Here is a 15483-nt window from a genome sequence, read left to right on the forward strand (position 1 = left end):
ATGTAACCCCTGAAGGAGCTGTTCCCCTGGCCAGGCTGTGTGCAGTCCTGCTGCATTGCTGTCTCTTTCCCTGTGTCCCAGAACATGAACCTGCTGTCGGACGCGCGCTCTGCCCGGGTGTACCGCGACGAGCTGGACGCGCTGCGGGAGAAGGCGATCCGCGTGGACAAGCTGGAGAGCGAAGTCAGCCGCTACAAAGAGAGGCTCCATGACATTGAGTTCTACAAAGCCAGGGTGGAGGTGAATAAATCCTGAGGGAAATCATCCATTCTTTACTGCGGCCTCTGACGGGTTTCGGGGTATCCCAGGCGGGCTGCAGCAGGTCTGGATGGCTCAGTCCTGCTCAGCACAGCCTGTCCGAGCTCCCAAGCAGCCCCCATGTCAGAATTCACGACATCCCTCTGGCTGTCCTGGATTGTCAGGATCCCTGCCAGGGGGCTCAGAGACCCTAGCACAAAGCCCAAGACGCCTGTGATTTTGATTATGACCCATGGAGCAAATTACCAACTTTATATGAGGATCTGCAAGCTACGAAAGTCTAAGTAGAATAATAATCAGTTTGTCATGAGGTAGAAAAATAGATTTTTTGGGGTTTTTAGAATGGGGGTTCAGAGGGCAAGATGGGGGAATCTGGGCGTGTCCAGCCTTCCTCCTTCTTCTTGGCCTCCATCTTCTGCTGTGATATTGGCACTTTTAGATTGGTTTAGAGGAGAAGCTCACTGTCTGACATAGGTGATAGGTATTGGGAAGTTATGGTAAATAATGTACATGTAGTTTTTAGTATAAAAAGATAACACCACCCCAAGGCAGTCAGTGTGAGTGGACCTCAGCAGGCCAGAGAAAGAATTTTATAGGTAAGAAACAATAAACAACCTTGAGACCAAGAACTGAAGAGTTCTGACTCCTTCTTTAACCGCCAGGCTGGGAAAAGAGACTTTGTAATGCATCTTGGAGTCACTCTGAGACCCCCAGCCACAGGCCACCTCAGCAGGCTTAGGTGAGACCAGATCAAGTGTTATCAGCTCATTTGTGATTGCAGCTCTTTGCTTGCTAGGTGCCTTAGGCAGATGCAGGAGAGAGAGGAGAATGCTGTGTGAGGTTCCACAGGGATGTCTTTATTGAATCTTCTGTGAGGGTTCTCAGGGACAGCTCTTCTGCTGAGCTGGGCAAAAGTAGGGGTTTTTATAGGGTACAGAGGTTTTAGGAATTGTCCAATAGTAAGGGTCAAAGGAAGGTGACCTACAGTCTTACAGGGGCTTCTAAGGTCCAGTCATTGTTACTCAGCATTTCCTATCTTGGGCTGCTGAACATGGTGGCATTGCAGGTCCTGGGCCTGCTACAATTCTTCTCTTGGCTGGGGCTTTTCCAAAGTATGTTTGGAGATTAAAGTGTTGGGATAGGAGAAAGGGTTGCAGCGTCTTGCTCTGGGAGATGGCAGTCAGGTTTTTGTGACAAATTCCATTTTTTTGGGAATTGTTTCTGTGTGTAATGGTGTGGAAGTCAGCAGTGTTCACCAGAGCTCTAAGCTAGCAAGGCAAGTGGAAGCCTCTGTGAAGGATGGATTGAGAACCCCACAGAGGAAGTAATTCCAAAAATGCTATAAATATAATCATTCCTTTCTCCTCCTGTCGGTCTCCTAAGGGAGGGCAATTTTCTAAGTCAAGTGTTGAGGAAAGGAGGGCTGTTCACATAAATGAGTACAGGACAATGACATAAAATGCACTAAAAAAAGATGTACCAACACCAGGCAAGGGGAACTTAGAGTTCTGGCATGAGTTAGTAATTTAGGAGGCAAATCAAGATGCAGGAATTTATCAGGCCATCATTCTGTCTGTAAATGACAAATTTGATGGGCAAGTGCCATATGGTATAAAAATCAGTAAAGGAAAACAGATTAGTGTACAGGGTTTAACAACAGTGGAAGTTTCGTTTTCATAGAATGTTTAAACTAATGAACCCCCCAAAAATCGTTTATGTGTCTTCATAGCTTGTAAACTTATCAGATATTTCAAGCATTCTTCAATACAGATAAATGTTAATTAGTTGGGTTTGCTTCATAATAATTATGAGTTAATTTATTTGTGTGGGGAGGAGTATGTGAAGGATATTTATGTGATCCTTTTTCAGATTTTGCAGTTGACTCTATGCTGAAGTTTGAAAAGTTTTGTCTTTATATCATGAGGAAAATTGCCAATTAAGTATTTTACACATTACTTTCATCAGATGCTATTAAAAAAATCCTCTGTGTACCAAAATTAAAGCTGCTCAGACCCTTTGAGAGTGACTGGTTGTATTTTAAGATTGTGGGTGCATTTTCAGCATCATGGCCTGACTTTGGGCCCAGTGGCCTATAAACCTAATTTTGGGCTGTACGTGCAGTACATCTTTCCAGATCACAGGCCAAATCACAGAGATTCTGATGGTTTAATTATAATTATCAACACCTTATTTATTCTTAATGGCTTAGGGAGTATTTAATTTATGTCAAATTTTATTTTCACAGAAATTCATAGGTTGCATTTATGTGGAATTGCTGTAAATGTGCTTTTTATAAAAAGTCTGTTACAGCTCCCAGTTTTAGTTTAGGTTTCTGAAACTGGTTGTGATGTGTATCAAAGTTTGCATGAACACAGGAATGCTTCTGGTTTGGGATTGATTTGTTGTTGTTGTTGATCCATTTTTGCAGGAGTTAAAGGAAGACAATCAAGTGTTGCTAGAAACCAAGACAATGTTGGAAGATCAGTTAGAGGGGACCCGAGCTCGTTCAGATAAACTGCACGAGTTGGAAAAGGAGAATTTACAGCTGAAAGCTAAATTGCATGACATGGAGATGGTGAGTGCCAGGGGAGGGTGGCAAAGGCAACTGATACACACTGAATTTAATTTCCTTTTTTAATAAAAGCCTTCAAAATAGCAGGGAGGAGAAGGAATGTGATAGTAAATGCAGAGATTCAAGAGCAATAGGTTTGATTTTTTTTTTTTTTTTAATGTGAATCAATTGTCACTCAAATATTGTGTTTACCCCATGCACTTTGCTTCCTAATATTCAGAAGTAAACTTTGGAAGAGTTGGGAGTGATTGCTGTAGGTTGTGAGGAGAAGAGGTTCTTTGTAATCATCTTTTTACTGTCCCCTGCAAAGTTCTCCCTACTTTTCCCAGTTCCTCCCCATCTCAGTGTCTAGGCAGGTCAGAAAAAGCATTTTGCCCTTCCCTGTGACAACATAATAAAGATAATATAATATAGACATCAATAGAATGTAGGTAATGAAATACTTTGCACTTATTGAGACTTTTCTTTTAACCTGTGAAATAATTTTCAAGGAGCGTGATATGGACAGAAAGAAGATTGAGGAGCTCATGGAGGAAAATATGACCCTAGAAATGGCTCAGAAGCAAAGTATGGATGAGTCTTTGCATCTTGGCTGGGAGCTGGAGCAGATAAACAGGACTACTGAACTTTCTGAAGGTAAACAGAAATTATTGAAGTTGAAATCTCAGAGGCTGGGTAGCATTAGGAAATGAAATGTCCTTATTTCTGAAGTACAGAGTGTGTTGTCCTCTGATTCCCATGTATCCATTGAGATACAGCCTACATGAGAAGTCTGGCCTTGTGGTTCTTGTTCAGTTAAATAGTTGTGTAAACCCCATAAATACCTGGAAATTACATTCTTGTGCCATTCACTCTTCTGTACTCTGCAGCACAGGTCATGAGTCTCCTTGCTTTGCTGCTCTCAAAGTTAAGGAGAAGAGCTGTGGTAACAATTGTGATTCTTCAGTATAACATGCTTGGGTACAAACTGGATTGTGTGCAAAGCACTTGTGGAATTTGGAGACACATCCTGAGTTGTGGGAAACAAATCTGTGCTGTGATTAGGAACACTGGGAGAGTAGAACATATTTTAATTTTTAATATTTCTAATCCTACTCAGTTCTGGTCACCAGGAGGGCATTGGGAGGACCTTCAAAGGCTGTTAAATCCTCTAAAACTGCAGAATCTGAAGAAATCTGGCTGATAAGTCACCTTTTATTTGAATAATGGTGTTTTTCTCCTGCAGTGCCACAGAAATCACTGGGCCATGAGGTGAATGAGCTGACATCCAGCAGGTTACTGAAGCTGGAAATGGAAAACCAAAGTTTGCTGAAGACTGTGGAAGAGCTGCAAAGTGCAGTGGGCTCTGTGGAAGGCAGCAGTTCAAGGATTCTGAAAATGGAAAAAGAAAACCAAAGACTTAGCAAGAAGGTAAAGGTCAGGGTGTGCTTGGATTGTGTGAGAGCTGCCTCATGTTCTCTGCTATTTTCTTCCTAAAGGGTAATTCTATGAATTGCTCTGATTTTGGGTAAGGCATTACAAGGGTCTAAATGGAGCTACAGTGTTTGTAAGTTTATGGTAGAAAATAATCTCCAAGAGGTTTTTCTCTTTTTTATTATGTGAGAGTGTGACCAGTTTATTCAGAAAGGTCTTAGACCAGTGAGGGGAAAAAATAATAATATATTGGGGATATGATGAATAATTAAAGTGGTTTAGAATACTGAAGAGGATTAATTTTGGTAATTATGGAGCAGAAGAAAGTGTGTGTGCAGAGGTGGAGAGTGAGTGATGAGTCTGAGCTGAAAACTTGGTCCTGTGTCCTCATTTTAGCTGAGGGAGAGAGAAGGTGGCTCAAGGAATTGATAAACAGCTCAAGAGGGGAGTTTGTCAGGTTTAGCTGTGCTGAGCTACAGCACTTTGCACCTCAAATGATGTGCATCAAATAGAATCATTTAGTCAATGGTATTTATAGAGTTGAAAAATTAGGAAAAGTGGAGTGAAAATGTCTAAAATTCCTGAAATAGCTTTGACTTCAGCAGCTATTTCAGGTGAAAGACTATTCTTAGAGTGGCTAAGAGAGAATTAAAAAAAGAAAATTAAAGAAATCCCTACTGCATTCCATGCTTCCATAAGTTTTCTGATTCCTAAGAAGCTGGTGGTTTTTTGGAGCAGCCTCTGTGCTGTGCCCAAGAGAAAGGAATAGGTGTAAGAAACACACAAACATCAATCAGGTTGACTTGTTACCACTTAAATGTGGCAGAGAAAACATGCTTGGGTATTTTAAATTTTAAATAGCTTTGCTCTCTGCAACTTGGAAACACTTGACAAAACAAACCCATATATTTAATTCCCAAGGAATCATCTTAATTATCTCTTGAAAGAGTTAAGTAAGATCAAACAATATTCAACCTTACTAAGTTACAGGGGTCCTGGAGGAGCAGTATAAATCTCACTGAAATGGAATTTTAAGAGGAAAAAAAGATGCTTGAGGAAATATCCAGAGCCTGAGAAAATCTGACCCTTTTCTTTACACTAAAGTACTTTATAGACACAGTGTTCTGAGCCAGGGAGAACATTCTGGCAGGAGTAAATGTATTCCCAGAAGAAATTAATGTTTCAATTAAAGATTAGAAAATTCTGTTTAATTCTTTCCCTTAAGCTTCTTTGTTCATTTCTATAAGGGTGCCTTCAGCCCAGCTAAGACTGTCATTTTTAAGTACATTTTAAAACTTTTGTTTCTCTTCCCAGCTTGAAGAGCTGGAGAATGAAATTAGCCAAGAGAAACAAAGTCTTCAGAACAGTCAAAATCAGAGTAAAGATTTGATGAAAGAAAAAGCCCAGCTTGAAAAGACACTTGAAGCACTTCGAGAGAACTCCGAGCGACAAGTGAGTACAGAACCAAAAGTTTTAATGCTGCTTTGTGCTCTGCTGCTCTCCTTTTGGAGGGTTTTACAGACATAAAGGGATTGGAAATGTAGTGGATTTGCCAAAAGGAGGTTCCTGCAGGAAAACGGCTTTGCTGGGAGCTGCAGCCAGTGAGAGACATGACTCATTTCTGGCTGGGGCTTTCCTGGTGGGTTTAGAGCTTGGTGGTGTTTGTAACGCTCCCACAGCTTCGTGGGCATCTGCTGGAGCTGCTTGGAGGCTGTAGCTCAGCCAGAAGAGAAAATTGGGAACTTTGGAGGGAGGCCAGACTCCTCCCAGAGGAGGAGAGCAGGTCCCAGGCAGCTGGCAGTTCTTGGAGTCATGTTGGAGTATTGATGGGAATTCCAGCAGCCTCAGGTCCAGCTCCATCATTCTGCCCTGCACTGGGAGGGGTTCCTGGATTTATTTGTGGCTGTCAAACACTGGCATCTGAATCTTTGTAAATGATGTACCTGTGCCTGATGGACCCTGGCACCTCCTGAGGTGTCTACAGAGCAGCCACCAGGAGAAAGAGTTCTGGAATTCCCAGATTTAGGAATTGAGTCCTTCAGAATTAGAACTGCCAATGGCTTTTATAAATTCAATTTATACCTCCTGATGACATGGCCATTTAGTTTGATTTAAAGCACAGAATATTATATTTCCAAAAATGCTGGATATTTTTAAAAGCCATTAATCAGTAAATGGAATTCCAGAAGGAAGAAAAAAGGGAGGTGAAAAAAAAAAAGCTTGGCATGGAAGGTTTACTTTCATTTAAACAGACCTATCTTGTTTTAGGGCTGATATTTCAGTGGGCCTATTTCTGCTTAAAAATAATACACTGAAGTCTGATGGGTCAACAGCATCTTCCATGTCTCTTCCAAAATCCTGTGCTGACACTTACTGGAGTTGACTGTAGGAGGTTCATTTGATCTCATCCAAAATCCTGGAGGCATTTCTCAGGATTTTTTGTAGAATTGGGATTATAGAAGCAGAATTGATGGACAGTAATTCAGTGCCATGCCAGGTGCTGCAGAGCTGTGTTTTTAGGCACCTGTTAAAGAGTTTCTGGTGAATATTCCAGAGCAGTTTGTCATTGCTGGGAGCAGAGCTGTGGATCTGTAATTAATAGTTCCATTCAGATTTCACTGGGGAAGAACAGCCTGTAATTTTCTCTGTCTGTTTTTCATTGCAAGCAGCACTTTTGCTTTTCTCCCAAACAATTTATTGTTGAAACATCCCTTACACTGGGTTATTAGTGTACATTTAAATATTGATCCAAAGAGTTTTGCTGGATTTTGCTGTCTAGTGTTACATGCCCAAATAATTCCAAATGATTTGGAGCAGCCTAAAAAGTCAGGAAATACTAAAAATTAAGGTGTAGGTTCTGCCTTTATCCTTGAGGTAGATCTGGGAAAATGTTTCCTAGGAAAATAATTCCAATATGATTTACTTTCTCTGAAGCTGATTTGGAACAGAATATCCAAAGGTTCTTTTTAATTCAAAAATCAGTGTCACTTTGGTGTGTTTCTTCTCAAATTGTTGTTGAATGTGATCAGGATTCCCTCATCTCCCACCCCTCACTTCTACTTTTTCCAAATGAAATAAAGAGATTTTTGTGGCTCCCACACCTCCCTCCATCTCCGGTTTGGTTTAGAATTTGCTGCAGTCCTGTGAACACACAGCTCTGGAAATCACAATCTAAACATGGGTAAACACCAATGAAAGTTAAATTTGCTAGGAAGTAGGTAAAGCTTTCTTTTGATTTGTGCTTTATCAGTTTTGGGTTTACTTATATCTATCAATATTCAAGAGGAAGAGATTTGAAGATTTACTTTGTTGTCAGACTTGAAATAATGTTTGTGATTCTTCACATAAACACTAGCAGAGTAAGAGATTTTCTTTAACTTAAAATAAAAGGTGAATATGATATGATGAGTATCTTGTAGTTTATATATGAAAGCAATTCCTTGCTGGCACGTTGTTTATCACTTTACCATTTTTCTACCCAAATTAGATTAAACTCTTAGAACAAGAAAATGAGCACTTGAATCAAACTGTGGCTTCTCTAAGGCAGCGCTCACAAATCAGTGCTGAGGCAAGAATGAAAGAAATTGAGAAGGAAAATAAAATCCTCCACGAGTCTATCAAAGAGACCAGCAGTAAGTTAAATAAAATTGAATTTGAAAAAAAACAAGTCAGGAAAGAACTGGAGCACTACAAAGAGAAAGGGGAGAGGGCAGAAGAATTAGAGAATGAGCTGCATCGTCTGGAGAAGGAAAATGAGTTATTACAGAAGAAAATCACCAACCTAAAAATCACTTGTGAGAAGATCGAGGCCTTAGAACAAGAGAACTCTGACCTGGAGACAGAGAACAGAAAGCTGAAAAAAACCTTGGATAGCCTGAAAAACCTCACTTTTCAATTGGAGTCCTTAGAAAAGGAGAATTCCCAACTCGACGAAGAAAATTTAGAGTTACGGAGGACAATTGAATCCTTGAAGTGTACAAGCATGAAAGTGGCACAGTTACAGTTAGAAAATAAGGAGCTAGAGAGTGAAAAGGAGCAGCTCAAAAAAAGCCTTGAACTGATGAAAGCCTCTTTTAAGAAGACTGAACGCTTGGAAGTCAGTTACCAAGGCCTGGACACAGAAAACCAAAGGCTACAGAAAGCCCTGGAAAACAGCAATAAGAAGATTCAGCAATTAGAGAGTGAATTACAAGATTTAGAGACTGAAAATCAAACCCTGCAAAAGAACTTGGAAGAGTTAAAAATCTCCAGTAAGCGCCTGGAGCAGTTGGAAAAGGAGAATAAGTTGTTAGAACAAGAGACTTCTCAACTGGAAAAGGATAAGAAACAGCTGGAAAAGGAAAATAAAAGGCTTCGACAGCAAGCAGAAATTAAAGATAGTACCTTAGAAGAAAATAATGTCAAAATCAGTAATCTGGAAAGGGAAAATAAATCTCTATTTAAAGAAATAGTTGTGTATAAAGAGTCCTGTCTGCGCCTTAAAGAACTGGAAAAGGAAAACAAGGAACTGGTGAAAAGAGCTACCATTGATAAAAAAACCCTGGTCACTTTGAGAGAGGTAAACACAGAGGAGTTTCCATTCCCATCACAATCTGTGTATAATGTACAGAAATTGTGTCTGGGTTTCTGATTTGGGGGTTTTAGTCTGCATTAATCTGTGTACTGTTAACACCTTTATGCATTAGATAATCAACATTTCTAGAATCGTAGTCATGGAAAGGAAGAATATCATATTGCTGGAGTGTTCCCCTTCACTGGCATGTTCCAGACCAAATTTAAAGGGAAATTCTAAAGGAAATTTTAAAGGGAAAGGAAGAGAGCACAGGGAAATCATACTCTAGTTGCAGTGTAATGTCTGACACAGCTGAAAGCTGCAACTGGAAGGAGACTTAAAGCTGAATTATTGCAGTCATGTAGTGACAAAACACCCTTATCTCAGCTCTCCTAGAACTCAGACTACATTATTTTATTTTGCTGCAATTTTTATTATTTATTTTATTTTTATTTTGCTCTACATACTGACTGTAGTTTTTTCTGTGCAAGGACTTGGTGAATGAGAAATTGAAGACTCAACAGATGAACAATGATCTGGAAAAACTGGCCCACGAGCTGGAGAAAATTGGCTTGAACAAGGAGCGTCTCCTGCACGATGAGCAGAGCAGTGATGACAGGTGAGAATGGCAGGGCCTGCATGACAGAGGACAAATGAGGAGCTTTTTTATTCATAAAGTGGTTTTGCAGACTAGTTCTGTGCATACTCTTAGATTTTTAAGGCGCATTCATAGACCCAAAAAGGAACTTGATATTTTTGGAAATTAATTAGTTCATGTGCTTTCACATTCAGCTGACTGTGACAGTGAGTTGCCACTTTTTGTTGCTAAGAGACTCATTGAAGTATGTCAGGAGATACAGTTAATTATAATTAAAATGTTTTATGCTCTAGTCAGCAGCAGCAACAGTAGCAGTAAAAGATAATTAGCTGAAAGTAGTTTTTTTTCCCTTTTTGTCTGCCTGTCTGACACAACTGGTTTTTGTAACATAGTGATTACCTTAAACCATCTCACTCTCTCCTTGCAACCATTTCCTTCTAATTCTCCCATCCTAAAAGAAGCTGCATTCCCACTTCCCCTGGCTGGGAAGTATGCAGTGCTTGAGTGTCTCCAGAACTTGGTGGTGGCTCCATCACTCCTCCACACCTTCCACTGCAAAGCAGCTGCTGCCCTGACATCTGTCTCCTCTGCTGCACTTTCCTCCTCTGCCTTATCCTGCAGGGATTTAGGGAAATTGGTGACAGGAGCAAAGCAGACAGTGTGGGCTTCCAGCCAAGCTTTGCTTCCCAGTGCAGTTCTGCTGTCATGATCTGTTACTACAGCTGATTGTTGTGAGCATGGAGTTGGATCTGGGCCTTCTGTGTGCAAAGGAACCCAAACCACACTTGGGGTTAGAATCCAGCTTCCCTTTCCCAGTGCTCTGTCACAGGGCTGGTGCCATGGCCATGTGTTACCCCTCTTGGTCTCTGCTGGAGGCTTTCACCTGCCTTCCTCAGCTCCCAGATGAGTTCAGGAAAAGTTCTCAGAACTTGAACTGGTTGGATTTCTTTGATTTAAGCATTTCTGTGTCACATACAGCACTTGATAAGCATTTGGTGTGTCCTTAGGTAAATGTACCCCATAAAAAACCACCAGACCTTGATCCAAGCTGAAGCTTAAACTGAGATGAAGCCCAAATGGAGCAACATTTAATCAAGTTCTAGGTTAGAGGTACTTGGGCTCTGCTGCTGCCTTGAGCTTCTTCCCAAGCTCCATGCAGAGCTGGAGGACCATGAAAGGGCAATGTTTGTTATCAAAGTGAGAGCTAGGATTGGTTTGGAATTTTGCTCAGCCCATAAGTATCCTGCTTTTCCATTGTTCTCAACTTGTTCATTCATTCCTTACATAACAACACATAGGTGAGTCATTGCCAGCTCTTCCGTCAGGGCTGTGAAGAGCTGGGTTCATCATGGATAAAATGACTTCTCAGTGGAGTTTTTCATCTGCCTCTGTCATTCTGGTAATGGAATTTAAAAATGTACCATTTTCCTCCTCCTGACTGGAAAGAGCTTGTGGTTTTTAAGGAATGATCTTTGGTAGCACCTCAGAGTCTTTCTATTGAGGTCTAAACTGGCCAGGTTTCATGAGTTAACTTTGGAGTGTTTTCCGTTTTCTCTTGCCTGCTGTCCTTGGACAAAGAGATTTATGGATTTTGACTCTGAATCCAAAATAACCCAACCTGCAGTCATATTCAAAAATGTGTGCCACCTTTCATTGTTCAAGGTGGAAGTGGGTATTGGATCTCTGCTACTATTATTTTTCCTCCTTTGTTTTCTATAGAACTGTATCATTTTTCAGTAGCAGGAATTACTTGTAGCCAAATCTGTGCTTCAGCCCAAGAAGGTGAAATTCTGTATATTCTAGTAGTCACAGGCTGCCTACTATTCCATAAATCCTTGGAAATCAGTTGTCATATCTGAAAATCTCAGATTCCCCTCCTGCTGCATGATGCTACTGGACAGCTTTCTGCTTATTAATTCTCTCCCCACCGGTCTTCTGCTCCAGTTCCTGACTGGATCTGATGCCATTGTCCATTCAGGAGTCTGCTGCAGTTTATTCCCTTCACTAAACTGATGGATCCTTCAGCAGCCAGGATTACAAAGGGGGATATCAGTGGTTGAGTTTATTTTATCCAGCTGTGGGGAGGAGTGGGGTGTTCTCCAGATTCTGAGCCACACACAGGGACTGAGTTGCTTAGAAGTGATTAATGAGTGTGGGTTTTGGTATTTCCCATAAAGGATGTGCAGTTCTGTATCAATCCAGTTTAATCTGGCCATTTCTCTCTCAAACTGATATTTTGGGGGTTTTTAGGTGCCCTACAATATCATGAATGTGGTTAAAAATGGAAGCTTTGCACATCAAGGGTGGCAGCAGTCTTAAAATATCAGCAGCTGGGCTGAGTGAGCAATTTGCACATTGATGCACCAAATGAGCGTGCACCTGCACGGGGCTGTGCTCCATCTCCTTCCCTGTCCTCCCCTTTGGAGCTGGCAGGAAATGGGAACTGATGAAAATCTTGCTCTCCAAATACTTCACATCCTAATTGAGTTCAGATCCCTGCTGGATTGGCTGGAGTGGAGCCAGAAGGAGTGCAGGCACCACTCACTAATGATGCAGAGAGACCCGGCACCCCCCTGGTGTGCCTCAGTGGGGCTTTTTCTGGGTCTAACACGTTTTAAAAGAAAGGAGGAGTCAAAAATGGTTTTGACAACAATCTTCTGGTTATTTTTGACATGGAACTTGCTGTGGATGCTGAGTTGCCTTCATGGTTTTGACCACAGTACTCAGGGATTGTGGAATGTAGCTGTGAGTCTTTTCTAGAACATTTTAGAATGTAAATACCTGGAATAATTATTTAAAATACAGACTCTCTTCTGTTGTTGGCCAGTAGGTACAAGCTTTTGGAGTCCAAGTTAGAATCCACGCTCAAGAAGTCTCTGGAAATAAAAGAAGAAAAAATTGCTGCTTTGGAAGCTCGTTTGGAAGAATCAACAAATCTAAACCAGCAGCTGCGTCAGGAGCTGAAAACAGTAAGGAAAAGGCATTTTTCTGTAATGTTAAATGAGCTGGTGTTATTTCTACTTTTTTTGGGTAAGACAGCAAAAAATGGGCTTCATTCAGGTCATAGAAAGCAGGACAAAGGTGTGAATGCTTTTAAGATTGTAATCACATGAAAAGTTGTTGAGCTTATTCACTGGGCATGAAAACGTCAGCTGGATAAATAACCTGGAGATGATTTGATTTGGGATGTCATTTCCAGTTACATTTTCTGGCCTACCTTGAGCAGCCTGAGTAGATTGGTTAAAAAAGGAAATTCTTTCACTTTGGTTGTAGAATTTTATTATAAAAGTTGGCGTTTACAGTTAAAAACACTGAAATAAAATATAAAATAGAGGTCTGCTGTTTGCTGGGGTTAAACTGTCCATATCCATGAATAATTTGTACTTCATCTCCCCAAACATGTACAAAAACCAAATTTACAAATGCAGTAACAGCACTTCCTGTTCTTTGAGAAGGGTCATGGTCAGGTAATAAAGTAATAAATTTGGAAGTACAAAAAGGAAAATTCTAAACCTAACCTAAGTTGTCCTAAATAATTCCAGGTGAAGAAGAACTATGAAGCTCTCAAGCAGAGACAAGAAGAGGAAAGGATGGTTCAGAATTCTCCTCCAAGAAGTGGAGAAGGAAATCAGTCTGTCAATAAGTGGGAGAAAGAAAATCAGGAGACTACTAGAGAATTATTGAAAGTTAAAGATAGATTGATCGAGGTGGAGAGGAATGTAAGATGTGTTTTAAATATGATTCTGGTGGTAATAATTTGTGGTGAGCTGTTCCAGTGATGCAAATGAGGGTGCTGCTAAGACACTTCAATTTATCACCTTGTTTCCATCCCAAGCACAATCTGAATTAAATGCAGTGTGTGTAGCAGCTGGATTCTGCTCTGTGGGATGCCACAAAGCACTTGACAGGCATTTTAAAAGGAAATGTGAAAACCTGAATTTGCCCTTTGGCATCCACAGCTCCCTCTCCAGTCCCTGTTATATAATCCCAATTTACACCAGTCCTGGAGGTTCCTCTCCTGTTTCTCCATAGGTACAACATCCGTTACCTGTTTTTCCAGTGATAAACCCCCCAAAGTGTGTTTGTTCTGCAGTTTTATCCCACCCTGTAAATCTCTGCATGGCCCTGCTGCTTTCTGTGGTCTGGAGAACACTTCTGTTTTATCTTGGAGTTCCTGGAGCAGCTGTGAGCTGAGGTTTGGTGTGGTTTTCACCCCCAGAACGCGACGCTGCAGGCGGAGAAGCAGGCGCTGAAAACGCAGCTCAAGCAGCTCGAGACGCAGAACAACAACCTGCAGGCCCAGATCCTGGCCCTGCAGAGACAGACTGTGTCCCTGCAGGAGCAAAACACAACTCTGCAAACTCAGAATGCCAAGCTGCAGGTAATGCTGCCTTAGTTTGCTTCCAAAAATAAAATTAAAAGGTTTTTTTCCCAAAGGGAAACTTGGAGTACATCGTTACCGTTAGCTTTGAAATCACACTTGGCTTCCTGCAGAGACCTGGGAAAGAAGGTGATGTGAAAATAATCTGCACTCTGCAGTCGAAAATAGTTTGTTTGCTGATGAATAACTACATTTTTAGAAGTCTGTTGTAATTCTTTGTCCAATGTAAAATCTTGACTTTATACTTAGAGTAGATTCTCCTATCCGTTCTTCCAAGATTGCTTGAGTTCTTTATTGTATTTATACATCTAAATTAGATCAGGGAAGTAGTGTGTCCAACCATATTCTAATAAATTTTATCTACTTTTATAAATTTTAAAAAAACCCAAAAGTGAAGCCATACCTAAGAGGAAAATCAAGATGCTTAAATGCAGAAGGTTTAAAAAAAAAAAAAAGCTACATAAATATGGAAAGCTACATAAATATGTGAAGACCTGAATTTAGATAATTGAGAGGCAGTAAAAAGGTCATGTGGGACCATGGAAATTATAAAAATGGTTGTCCCCAGAGTCTTGCAGCTCTTCTGGCCAAAATGCAGATGCTGCCCTTATAGTTTAATAGGGTTATTAAATATGGATCTTTTTTCTTTATACATTAAATATTCTTGTTAATCAATTTAATGCCTTTGGTGTTCTAAGAATCAAAACTCCTTCAAGAGGGGATCAAAAGCCCACAGTGCAGCAGAAATAGTAAAGAGTGTCAGAAAGGATGGAGGGCTGATGGAAATCAAGATGTCAAGGACTATTTCAATGGAACAAACAATGCATTTGGTGGATGCCTGGAGTCTCCTCCTGGCTCTTCCTGGAAACCAGAACGTTGTTGTTCCATGGATGTACTTTCTGCTGCCACATTGAAATGTCATTAGTGCCCAGCACTCCAGTCAAACAGGACATTGGTGCACACCCTGTGCCACCTCTGGTTGTTAAAACCAGTGGATATGACATGGAAGTATCCCATTTAACCAGTTGAGAGGTGATTGCTGGGATTCAGAGCTCTCTGAGTGCTTTGTAATTCCCTTCATCAAAAAACCCCAGGAATATCTGTGTAGTTCCTTTTTTGCCTCATGCCCAGCAGAGCAGGCCTTTCTTCTCTGGCAAGACAATTCTCTATGAATTGCAAATCCAAGTGGAAGTTGAAATATGTTCAGGAAAATCAAAGTGATGAACTGTTGGCTAAATCTGAAGTGCAGACTGAGCTGCTCTACCTGAACTGTGCCAGAATTGCTCCTCAGCAGCTAATTCTTCTCTTCCTCCTGATACCCATAAGGAGCAGCCAAGGGAAAGGATGGCTGAGAGGCTGACTGGGAATTCTGACCTAACCAAACTCAGGATTCAGCCTGGGAAGTTTCCCAGCACACCCATGCCATCAGACATGACTTCATTTCCAGGGAAAGATTCAGTTTTCTCATCTGTAACAAAGAACACTGCAGTTCCAGCAGGAAGGGATTTGTTCCCTGGTAACAGCAGCAACTGGAGTGAAAGATGGGATTTTTTTTCCTTCATAGATACCCCGAGGGTATTAGAAGGCTCAGTAGTTTGTGGTTTTCATCTCTTGCACAGGAAAAAGAAAGAAGCTGGTACAGGTCAGGTGACAAGCACCAGTTCTTTAATATATCCAAGGATTTCTCCAGAGGCACAAAAAGAGAAGTT

General features: G+C 41.0%; 1 protein-coding gene across 11 annotated transcripts in view; it reads left to right on the plus strand.

The window, feature by feature from the left end:
- Positions 1-15483, plus strand: part of CCDC88A (coiled-coil domain containing 88A) — a 70815-nt gene that overhangs the window by 33075 nt on the left and 22257 nt on the right. For 9 of the 11 annotated variants that reach the window (XR_009485625.1, XM_059840546.1, XM_059840554.1 and 6 more), the window contains 10 exons: positions 82-240; positions 2687-2833; positions 3322-3466; positions 4056-4240; positions 5558-5695; positions 7731-8801; positions 9287-9414; positions 12221-12362; positions 12936-13112; positions 13613-13774. Coding sequence is in view for 10 of the 11 variants with exons in the window: in XM_059840546.1 (XP_059696529.1) it covers positions 82-240; positions 2687-2833; positions 3322-3466; positions 4056-4240; positions 5558-5695; positions 7731-8801; positions 9287-9414; positions 12221-12362; positions 12936-13112; positions 13613-13774 (2454 nt within the window). In the remaining variant the exon portion in view is untranslated. The remainder of the gene's footprint in view (positions 1-81; positions 241-2686; positions 2834-3321; positions 3467-4055; positions 4241-5557; positions 5696-7730; positions 8802-9286; positions 9415-12220; positions 12363-12935; positions 13113-13612; positions 13775-15483) is intronic. The other 2 variants (XM_059840550.1, XM_059840556.1) reach the window with 1 other exon arrangement.

This window comes from Haemorhous mexicanus, chromosome 3 (genome assembly GCF_027477595.1).
Source record: "Haemorhous mexicanus isolate bHaeMex1 chromosome 3, bHaeMex1.pri, whole genome shotgun sequence".
In the NCBI taxonomy this organism is placed as follows: Eukaryota; Metazoa; Chordata; class Aves; order Passeriformes; family Fringillidae; genus Haemorhous; species Haemorhous mexicanus.